This window comes from Cydia amplana, chromosome 19 (genome assembly GCF_948474715.1).
Source record: "Cydia amplana chromosome 19, ilCydAmpl1.1, whole genome shotgun sequence".
Lineage (NCBI taxonomy): Eukaryota > Metazoa > Arthropoda > Insecta > Lepidoptera > Tortricidae > Cydia > Cydia amplana.
Window position 1 is genome coordinate 11,586,759 of NC_086087.1, and position 11,884 is coordinate 11,598,642.

General features: G+C 37.2%; 3 protein-coding genes across 3 annotated transcripts in view; all 3 read right to left on the bottom strand.

Annotated features, from left to right (window-relative positions):
* LOC134657165 (uncharacterized) overlaps nt 1-11,884 on the bottom strand; it is a 123,893-nt gene that overhangs the window by 25,698 nt on the left and 86,311 nt on the right. The window lies entirely within an intron of this gene.
* Nucleotides 4,176-5,468, bottom strand: LOC134656738 (mediator of RNA polymerase II transcription subunit 21). The gene is made up of 3 exons (XM_063512253.1): nt 5,315-5,468; nt 4,968-5,246; nt 4,176-4,319 (listed from the first exon to the last, which is right to left on the bottom strand). Exons 1-3 carry the CDS (start codon nt 5,354-5,356, stop codon nt 4,197-4,199), a joined length of 444 nt encoding a protein of 147 aa, XP_063368323.1. The 5' UTR covers nt 5,357-5,468; the 3' UTR covers nt 4,176-4,196.
* LOC134656737 (solute carrier family 35 member G1) lies at nt 7,556-9,119 on the bottom strand. The gene is made up of 2 exons (XM_063512252.1): nt 8,943-9,119; nt 7,556-8,861 (listed from the first exon to the last, which is right to left on the bottom strand). The coding sequence occupies exons 1-2, from the start codon at nt 8,944-8,946 to the stop codon at nt 7,804-7,806; spliced, it is 1,062 nt and encodes a 353-aa protein (XP_063368322.1). The 5' UTR covers nt 8,947-9,119; the 3' UTR covers nt 7,556-7,803.

Here is an 11,884-nt window from a genome sequence, read left to right on the forward strand (position 1 = left end):
CTATACTTACGGGGGTTTTTGGGGGCGAAAAATCGATCTAGCTAGGTCTTATCTCTGGGAAAACGCTAATTTTTGAGATTTTATATGTTTTCCGAGCGAAGCTCGGTCTCCCAGATATTAGTATAAATATACGTAATATTAGATTAGGCACTCGTTCCTAAAATCGTTTCTGTAGCTTAACAACAAAACATACCTACCTAGTACCTACCTATTTTATTTAAATAATATAACATCGAAAAGATTAATATGCCTCAGTTATTAATTATAAATTTAAGTAAATATAAACACTTAAGTTATGCCTAAGTTACTATAATATTTACTTTAAAAGTAAACAGGGTCGTTCCAAACAGTGACCATCAACTTCCGGTTTTACTCGTATGTAGGTTGGTAGGTACTTATAATAACCCGCGTAAAGGGATTTCCTTCAGAAGCTTCCGGTTTGTTTACCCATTTCATGTTACTTATCTAACACGCATAATAACATAATTAAGAGCCAACAGGAGTGGTCATTTCTCCATACAAACGTACTCGACTGTTTCCTCTGTGGGTTTTGAAGCTAGAGCAATGATTTTTTCAACACAGATTAATATTGTCAATACCTGTGTCGGACCGTTTTGCTTTTTTGATATTTTTGTTTTTTAAGGCGCTAGAGCCCTTCAAAAATGGCCAAAATGGCCTAATTGACTATGCCGCAATGAGAGGCGCGCTATTCAAAACTTATATCAATTAGCCAAAAAAGCAAAACGGTCCGACACAGATAATGTCATAATCATTTAGATTTCCAAATTTGGTTACGATTGGTTAAGTTTTGGAGGAGGAAACAGTCGAGTACGAAACCTCGATTTTGAGATTTTTACGCAGGATTTTTCGCCTTGTCCTTATCGCACTAGTTTTAGGAGCCGCTTCCGTTAGCGAGACGGGTATATTTACCTAAAATATTTAAATCTCAGCTCCTATAATAGTACAGAACTTCTCACTATAGGTTCTACAGTAAGACTCTCTTAAGTTCTACAATAAGAATCTCATCAAAACATTATCAAAAGGATTACGTGCGTAGGAACCTAATAGAATTGCTTCAACTTCTATTAATCGGGCATCGAAATGTAGGTAGAGATTTTTTTTAACATTACTTAGGTACTTCTAATAATTACTCGCCGGTAGTAATTAGTGAGGAAATAAACACAGAATTACTACCTACCATACATTCACCGATCACTCGATCAATAAACATAAACAGTAAACACTTACCTTTCGCGGAAGCGCGTTGGGAGAGTCAACCCGTTCTTCCGGGTCCTATCCAGCTTCACATCCACTCCCTTTTGAAAGGGAATTCCGAAAACAGTAGAAAATAAACACAACACGTTCAAACGTAACAGTCACAATTATAGTCCTTCATTGTTTAAAAAACTTTCCAAGTCCACTTTCAAATTAAAAAAAAGTTGATCATAAACAATCACGATAGTAAGGAATTCGTTTTTAAATTGGAATATGGAACGCGGAGCGCGAAATCGGCGGCAAGTCGCGTGTGTGCGGCGAAGAGGTTGGTTATCAACTGCACGGCACAGGTGAGGTTCAGGCGAGAGGCTGGGCGTACATTCCCATAGTACGGGCGAGTCAGACGCTCCGCCGACCTGTGATCTCGAGATCTTAACAATTATGTTTAATCGGAACGCAAGCTTATACTGGTTTATTAACTTGTAGATACCTTAAATAAGCAATCCGAATGAGACGTTTGGGTGTTTGAGGCCGCGTGAATGTAAAGGTATGTTCCATTCGAACAGCCGGTTTCCTAGATGAGTCGGGGCTTGCCAGACGGTGCATTTACAAAACTGTCTGCGGACATTTCTCCGATTGTCTTATGGCACAGAATAAATAATAGTACTAGGTACAGAAGACTCACTCTCTAACAAAACGCGTCTGTTACGATCAGCACAGATATGGCCGCTAGGTGGCGACAGCGCCATCACGCACGGCTATATCTTCCCCAAAATTGGTGTGGAACGGATGTACTTTTAATACCTGTAGCAAAGCGACGAAATCGCGGAGTGAGCCACGCCTGCTTATGGTTCGGTGGCCGTATCAATTGTCCTCTGTACAATTCTTTCAGTATTTTCTATCAAACGCACAGCGTTTTAGCCGTTTGTAAAATCGCAACATCTTACCTACTGTACTTAATCTCAATTTCATTATACTTACTTAATCCTTTTCGATTTTCCGAGTCAGTCGAGTCATCAACACATTAAAAATTGAAAAAATATCCCAACGCAATGAATCGAGTTTGATAAAACATCCTAGAAAACCTACTTTCAAATAAAAAAATAACCGTATCAAAATCGGTTTACCCGTTTAAGAGATACGGTGTTACATACACACACACACGTAGCGGTCAAACTTTTTAGTTTAGAGTTATTAGAGTTATAGTCCAGGAGCCCGGTTCTCGAACGGTATTATACTAATATTAGTCCAACTATCAAATTGTATGGGTTGCTATGACAACACACTAAAAATATTAGATTAATATTGTTCGAGAAATGGGCCCCTGGGGCCAATTGCGTAATAAAATACAAGCTAATACTATTAGTGATTAGATATTTTTGAGCAGCTCGGCCGCTCCGAGATATATGATGGCGACTGCACCTACTCGTAACGGCGTACGTCGTTTTAAAATAAAATCCGTTTAAATATACTTGGTCAACCAGATCTTGACAGTAGAAAAAGGCGGCAAATTTGAAAAATGTAGGCGCGAAGGGATATCGTCCCATAGAAAATTTGAATTTCGCGCTTTTTTTACTGACAGGATTTGGTTGACCAGCTATAAAAATGTTGTTTTCATAGGTATATCTATATATTTTTCACTTTAGATACTAATGCGAAATATGTGGCAATACGGGTCACGTTTAGGTACCTAAGTTTTTTAACTATTTACAATCAAAAAACTTAAAAAATCATTGATCTTAGATGGAAAAAAACACACTCTTAATCAAATACATCTGGCGGCCTATCCAAGAAGAGAAGACATTATGTGGCCCCAGTATATTTACTGCCATCTTTTGACAAAAGATTAAAACTGTTAGAACGCCATTTGAATTTGACCCTTATTCTTTCACTGATGTGTTAATTTGTTAAATATTGAAATTAACGCCATCTACCCGAGTGTAGGCCAAAGGTTATGGCGCCATCGCTCGAATAGATTGCACCATACCTTTGGCCTACTCTGTCACATGTAAAACATATTGTTTTTGGTACAATAAAGAATACATTTTACTTGAATGAAATGAAACCTTTGTCTAATGTCTATTCCTGACGCGGCACATGATGATCCAAGAGTCCAAAACGCTTTTAGTAAGACGTAATTTAAAAAAAAATTAAGAAATAATTTTTTAGAGTCCGTGCGGAAAGAGAAGAGTCGTGAAATGTATGGGCTCCCTTACATTCCACAACTCTTCTCTTTCCGCACAGACTCTACCGTATTTTCATTAAAGTCTATTTTTTTATTCGGTAGACTAAAATGACATTTTCATAGTATGAAATGACACATGATGTTCATACTATGAAATGTCATTTTAGTCTAACGAATAAAAAAATAGACTTTAAGTAGCTGTTACATTTCTAAATAAACGAAGCCGTTAAACTACCAAAAATCTCCGGAAACATTTGACATTTACAGTTACTCAATACAAAATTCAACTGTCATAGGGATCATAATTCAGACATAAATTATAATGTGTCACTATCAGAAACAATGTACTTTATTATGTAAGAAGGCGCCTGCAAAGGTCTTTCCCTAAAACCAACACACTAACGTAATACACACACAGCACAGTTTAAACTGTTTATCACCGATCGTATCCGCCACAGAACATATTAAAGAGGTTAGAATGGCTATCGCGCGCAGTTAGTATCGAAACCGGTGTCGCCGCTCGTTCCTCTCCACATTTACTAACACTCGCGCAACGGTAGTAAAAACTAGCTAGCGCCTTGTGTGCGTGGTGAATGGATACGCCTCCTTTAGACAGATTTGATATCTGGCTTCTTAATCTGAAGGTTATTGTGGCGCAAAAGGCATGTTTACTTCGTTTTTCGGTCAGCGCGGGCGAGTAGCATGCGAGCGTTTGCTCAAAACCGGCGGCGACACGTACCCTGCCCGCATCGCCATTCTAACTTGTTTTGTGGTATCCGCCATGCTTCTTCACGTCCTATAACGGTCTCACATCCTTGTTTAGGATCTGCGCTGGGTTTTGCATGTCAAGCTGGCACTGGGCAATGTCGCTGAGGGCCCCCTGGATCTTCTCTAGCAGAATTTCACCTTGGCGGACAGCCTGCAGGCAAAGACATGGAAAATAAATATACTTTCCTTGCATTTTTACTTATATTTTTATTATTACAAGCAAAATAGGTGCCAGTTGTCGAATTACGAAAACCTGCCTGTTGTACAAAACAATATTAACTTATATTTTTAAATTTTATATTAAAGGAAAAAATGGAAAAGTTACGCTTCCGCAAATCTTTCCATTCCTTCCCTTATGCATACACGCCTTTGGGGTGGCGTGTGGTGATGGTTTGGGGTGTTTTTTTTTTATATTTTTAGTAAGGTTATTGGAGCAAGAGCTAACATTTAACTTCTACAACATTAATCCTTTGACCTCCACCTATAGTCCATAAAAATTACAGTCTAAAATGGACCTTAATGGACACTAAGGGCCACTTGCACCATTCACTAACCCAGGGTTAACCGGTAAATCCCGGAGTTACCATGGTTACCAGTACAATTTGACACTGGGTTATCGGTTTAGCTGCTTAACCCTGGTTTAGTGGGATGGTGCAAGTGGTGCTAAGCGTCAATGGCACCATCCCACTAACCCTGGGTTAACCATTTAGACCGTTAACCCAGTGGAAAATTGTACTGATAACCATGGTAACTCCAGGTTTAACCGGTTAACGGGTTAGTTCAGGTCAATTTTACTAACCTCTTCAAGCCTCTCCGCAGCTTCCTTATTCTCAGCCTCCAAACGCCTCAAACTCTGCACTTGCAACTCTGTAGAGCTCTCCTCGCTCGGCAGCGACTCGATCAGCGTATCAATATCCTTAGCACAGCGCGAGATCAAAGTTGCAAACAACAGAGCGTAGTCTTCTTGGCTTTGTTGTTGTTGTGGCGTTTGAGAGCCACTACGGTCGAATCCAGGGAACTTGCTAGGCGTAGAGAACTGCTGAAGTATACCGATGCTATTGCAAAAGTGCTCCGCTTGCTAAAACAAACACAATCTTAGAAATAAGGACACACTTCGACACAAACTACTGTCGGTACGACGCTTACCTGATTTATTGTGTCTTGTAATTGGGTAAGACGATCAGCCATTGTTAATGCGAGTAAGTATTTGGATAAGGAATAAGTTTTGTTACTTAATGTGTGGAAAATGTAGAGAAATTTATCAGAATTTGCTAAAATAACAATCGAAATTATCGAATCAAAAAATCCATTAGAGGGTCACATCCTAATTGTCAAAGTGACAGTTGTTATCCACAGATAGTGACAAATATTATGGTAAAATACTGCCTGCAAGAGCTCAATAATAATTCTCAGAAAAAATATACTTGGTCAACCAGATCTTGACAGTAGAAAAAGGCGGCAAATTTGAAAAATGTAGGCGCCAAGGGATATCGTCCCATAGAAAATTTGAATTTCGCGCCTTTTTTTACTGACAAGATTTGGTTGACCAGCTATACTTAATGTTGGTACTACGAATTTCCTTTGATTTAAAAATAAATTCAGTTTGTAAAGCAATTTTGTCGTCTTAAATTTATCAAAAATATGTAGGTTTTATATCAATATCAAATATATATAAGTGTCATGGCCTGGTACGATTGTCTCAAGAGCTTCACACACTTTACTTATTCAGTAACTGACAGGGACGCAGCAATACATAGAAGTGAGATTGTATAGCTATCCTTATCGTCAGTTACTGAATAAAGTAACTGTGTGAAGCGTTTAATCCCAGAAAAATATCTTACAATTTATAACTAGTTATAACAGCTAATCTAAGCCCGGGGCCCATTTCTCTGTTACACTTCCATATTAGTACCTACGTTGATGAACCACAATGATGGCCAGTAACCATACGGCCTATTTGATGATCAGCTGTTACCGCAGCCTGTGGACGGTTGGTACTCTAGAGGTGTCACCTGCACGTTGCCGTCACTTCAGAATTCTGTACACTCCGTTTTCGAAGAACACTATAAGTACTAAATACTTACTAATATGGTTTTGTGAGAAAAGTTCGACAGGGAGTGTATTCCACTGCATTCTACTTAGTCTATTCGAAATTTTCTTGGTCGAAATAATAACCCACATGTAGGAAAACAAATAAAACAATATGAAATAAAACATTATTTTATTAGGGTAAGCATTATAATTTGTCTAATAATTATGAAGTAGGTACAGGTACCTACAGGGAAATATATCACAATCCTTTACGAAAGATAAATGCACGCATAATAATCTTGAGATTGAACATCATACATAAGCATAAGTACATCACTATTAAGCAATGTGATGAATACATAAGTACGAGAAAAATAGCAAACGCAGAACATCGTAAAATATCTGCCGATAGTGCAAATTCAGATCCAATTAAAAATATGTGGGTACATAATTAAGGCTTTATAGTTCCTTATTAACCACCACTTTGTTTAAAAGGAAACCTATCAATAGTTACCATTACCTACAGAGGAAGCTCGATAAGATAAGGTAAACCCCTCGTTAGGTAAAACAAAGTATTTCCATCTAAAACAGTTACTAACAAAAGTGAAAATCCCAGTAGGTATTAGCTCTGATATAAAATAAAAAGCTAACAAGATGAACCTACCTACAACTATCCCAGAAATCTGTCGGTTTATTTAGTAGTATGTAGTTATCGCTTTACATAGATTTGCTATATCTGCCTATCTTTCCTTACTACCTATGAGCTACCTAGGATGAATGATAATGAACAGTGAACACTATACGATATGAACAACGCTTGATATGTTCTACAGCACTAGTGATAACGGCAGTATGATAGAAATATGTGACGTTATCTATGAAAAGGGACCTTATTGTCGATAATTTCCGAGAACTTTTACAACTTTATGGAAACTTTGCGCAAAAAAAAACTTGCACATCTGAAGTTGTCTATAATTCACAGAACACCCTGAATAACGTAGAACACCGAACGAATACACTATAAAGAAAGTAACAAGCAGTCAAACTCGACAAAACAAGAAATATCTAAATATCAACAAGTACTCGCAAAAGCTAGTGTTTCTAAAATTTAAAATTAAATCTACAAGGAACAAGTGACTAGTATAGGCAACACACAACTCAAGTTAGAATGGACTTAATTAACAGTCTTTTAGGGTGAAATGTCTTATTTTACGTATTAAATCAATAATTATCTTCAATTTAACCACACAGGGAAGCAGGTGATGATTGTAATGTTCATAAAATAATGAAGCATCTTAGGTATAACTTAGGTTGACTATGGTATGGTCATCTCACTTGAATAGAATGTTTTGAGATTTTTTAGTTTATTTGTGACATGTGCAATATTTGCATTTTATTATTTGTATGCTTAATAATACTACTTAATGGCAAAATATAATGATCTATCTTATAATTACAAGCAAAAAGTTTACAATAACACTTTAACCAATACAGTAAAAACATTTTTAAAATGACATGTGATACATGAGCATTCACAACATTTGTTACATTATATTCACTTACACATAATATACATCATGGATTCATGATTTAAAAATATATAATTATTTAGCTAGAATACCCAATTTACTTCTCATTCCAGAGTCGGCAGGTAAAGCCATTGCCCACTTTCGTAAACCTACCAGGATGACAGAACTGAGTACTAATACAGCACCCATCACAGACGCTTTACTGGGCATCTCATTGAAAAACATGATTTGCCAAAGAAATGCGAAAACTATGTCCGCTGAGCGGGCTATAGCCACCGGTCCCGCTTGCTCCATTTGTAATGCCATTGTGAGCAGTATCTGTCCCAAATAACTAAACAATGCAAGACAAACAACTAGGAACCGTTCTGTACCACAGTTCGGCATGCACAGCACACCGGCAATAATTGAGTAGAACAAAGTTTGCAAAATAGCATACATTCCAAAATTGGTCATTATGACTGAGAAATGGAGACCTTTGAGTATTCTCAATAAAACATAAGCATTGGCGCCAAAAATTGTAGAACCGAAGGCTGCCAAAGCTCCCTTTACTGTATTATAATGGTAATTCTGATGAACCTCCTCATCCCCTCCAAATAGAAACGGGGGATTGGTAATTAAAATAACCCCCAATAGTGTTAATATAATAGATACTATGTTCCAAATACCGCATGGCTCTTTTAACAGTACACAAGCAAATATTGAGACAAAGACCGGCACTGAAAATACAATAACTGAAGCATCGGCCAATGGCATGTGCCGAAAGGCATAAAAACTGGACAATAAACCCACTGTGCCCATCAGTGACCGTAAAGCGAGCATTAACCTCTTACCTTTCGGAAATATAGGTTGATTCGTGTAGATTACTATAGGAATTGTAGGTAAGAGTATTCCTATGAACCTGCACATGGCCAGTTGTATAGGGTCCACATTCACAAGACTCTTTACAATCACAGAGCATAGTGAGAAGAATAAGGATGAGAGTGTGGCCAGTATCAAACCGAAGAATGGGCAGCGTTTAATTAGCGGGCGCTTGTTTTCCATCAGATTCGGTATGCTTTCATCGCCGCTTCCTGCTGAGAGGTCTACTAGGTGTTGCAGCTCTAAATGTTCCGGCATTTTTCTCCGAACCAGTCCTGTAACCGCACCCAGTATTATACCACCACCACCGCCACCCATGAAAGATTACGATACCAAACAATATATTTACAACTTACCCATACAGTGTTTTTAAGTCGAGTATTCAAATGTTTCTAATAACAATATACAATGCCTTAAATACCTCGTCGTTCATAATAAATAAACAATGTTTTGTGTAATATTCACGAATTAAACATGGATTTTAATCCCCTCGCCCCATTGCTTGACAGAACAAATCTGAAAAGTGAAATAAAATTTCAGAATGAAAATGTAAGAAAATATCAGAAATGACAACTAGCTGTCAATTTATTTGCGTTCAGAAATTAGTTGCGTTCAAAATGTTAGAGAGTTCTACCCTCTTTGGTTCTACCTCGAAATTCGAAATCTCTATCGCTACTCCAAGGTTCACGTTTCTTTCTAAAGTTAATTGTTTGCACAGATTAGCTGTTAGAAAGAAAGGCAAACAGCGAAATAATAAAGTCCGTCAACCAAATCTTGTCAGTAGTAAAAGGCGGCAAATTTGAAAAATCGCGGGTTAGCAACACTGTGTTCAAATAATTCCAAAACGCGTGTCATCTGTGTTTTATCTGTGGAATGTGGACCGTGAATGACAGCCGTCACCTTATTTGTTTTCATTTGGTTTTCATTCTGAATCGTTTCTGTTTCAAGAGATATTTCTGCTGTCACCATTAAATACCAATACATTAAATAAGAATAAGCAAAGCTAAGGGGCCTACAATGTACAATCATGCTCGTTGATGGTAAACATTACTAAAAATTGAGGTTATGACAAGTATTGGAAGAACTCTTTCGAACTTTTAAGATTATGTTCAGTTTTTTTGTTTTAGGGTTAAAAGGCATAAATAAAATTAAAACGTATGCCTAAATCTATCCAACAAGACCATAAATTGTGTCCTGGAAACCGTCCATAGGCCCACATGTCTAATATTTTCAGCAATCAGTTGTGACTATTTACAAAGGTAAACCTTTTGTGATGATCCGGGTTCGGTACGAGAGGGGTGTAATTAAAGAAAGATCTTGACACTGCTTAAAACTAATATTTATGCATCAAAACACTGATACATGAAATTTCATTCGAAAGAACACAATGAGAGTATCACCGAGGAAACGAATAAACCTAAGCGTAAAAGTTTAAGACTAACATGCAAATACAAAAATACTAAAAGAATAAGAAAATAAAAATAAACACTAACAAAAATATACAACAAAAATAAAAAGTCAATTTTGGAGTTCGCTGTTGCCCAGGATCGAACCCGAGTACACTTGTTTGAGAAGCGAGCGCACTACCACGGCGCCAGTACTCGGCTTGCTAGTAATGACGAAATCAGTCTAGACATCCGGAGTCTCACTTGCGCCGTAAATCGTCGTAACCACAAAATGTCAAGAATCTTGATGACAGCTACGTATCATCAAAATACGTCTTGTAGGACGTCAAAACGTGCCATATCGGAAAAAGGGCGTCTCCACAGGCTGTGGACAAAATAATCCATCATTTACATCTCCTTTGTAAACATCAAGCTAATTTACCTTTACTACTCGTAGATATTTATCGTTACGACTTACCCCGTGTCCTTTCTTGTACACGCACACACACTTTTATGGCTCAGTAACTGGCACTCGCTTTAAACGATTTTCTCCGTGATCCGGAGTTATTATTTATTTATCTGCCGATCACCGTGACCGTTCTTTGTTTCGCTCTGGTCCCCGCTCCATTTTTTCCTCTACCCGCAGATTAGGCGCGCGGTACCCTCTTTTAGCGAAAGCTATTTGTGGACGTTCCAAAACAAATTAAACGATTCACTACACTTTTAAACAGTATTAAGAGCCTTGATTATATCGCCGTTCTTTCGCAATATCTACCTAATCCATACATGTTTGTTGCAGGATTAAATCTTGCCCAATATAAGGCGTTCGTAGTAGGTAGTATCTTTTCAGACAATACTTACCTATGGCGGTTTATGTTCGTGTACAACGCAACCAAGTCGAAAAGTGACCCTTATCTTATTTACCTTTAAATTAAATAAACACCCAAATATCAGTTGTTTTATTTTTAATATGTATATTGTACAATATATACCAATCAAAAAAATTACACAGGTATGCCATATTCATCCGGAACAGTACACTAATTTACATTAACAAGTGGCATATTATATTGTAAATAACAAATATATGCACTATCTAATTATCTGCATTTTGATATGATTTTATTTTAGTAAACTTAGAAGACATAGATAGGGAACAAAGAGAATATAAGCACTACGATAGAGAGTTGTTTTTGATATCTTCAAATTTGTTCATCATTTTGATTAACATTGTTTTAACATCGCTTTTAAATTGTCCGTCCATGTTTCCATTTTTTTCAATAAACCGCGAGTGACAATTTGAATTGACGTACGCAGGGCGCGCTCAGCGGAAAAAAAAAACCGTTGGTTCGATGTACATTGCTGCTTTTCTTAGCGCAATACTGCTCTTTGAGTGTTGCCCTACTTTAGTTTGCTTTACATTGCTACTGACAAGATTTGGTTGACGGACTATAATTTTATACTTTTATGAAAACCACAGACTACAAACGAAGTAAGAAAATTTCACGAAATTGCGTCCCACAAACCAAAAAATTATTTTATATCTGTGATTTCCCGCCCAATTTTCAAGAATATTTTGACGTTTAGTTTAATGACGGCGACGGCAGTGGTGGGAGACGGTGAACTTTTGTTGAATTTGTTGTGAAGTTGAAGTGTTTATGTTTTTGCTAGCAGTGTTATTTAAAATAATCTATGTGTTGAATAGAATGAACTGCAAATCGAATATTCCTATAGTAGCTGAACATACACTGAGAGAAATTGAAAGTCGAATTAGTCAATCAGAATTCAAGCAATGTAAGTCGTCATAATTATTTGAAGGTTACTCTTAAAGTAAGATTAACCCTTGCAATAAAATAAAACTCAGTTTTTTTCACTATGTAACGGGTTTAGAAGTGTTTTTGCTAAAAAGCAGA

What these genes read in the sequence shown, in the direction of transcription:
- LOC134656738 (XM_063512253.1), bottom strand. Translation starts at nt 5,356, where the DNA reads ATGGCTGATCGTCTTACCCAATTACAAGACACAATAAATCAG. An exon ending in TACAAGACACAATAAATCAG is followed by an intron (nt 5,247 to 5,314) that starts GTAAGCGTCGTA and finishes TGTTTGTTTTAG; the next exon opens with CAAGCGGAGCACTTTTGCAA. An exon ending in CTGCGGAGAGGCTTGAAGAG is followed by an intron (nt 4,320 to 4,967) that starts GTTAGTAAAATT and finishes CTTTGCCTGCAG; the next exon opens with GCTGTCCGCCAAGGTGAAAT.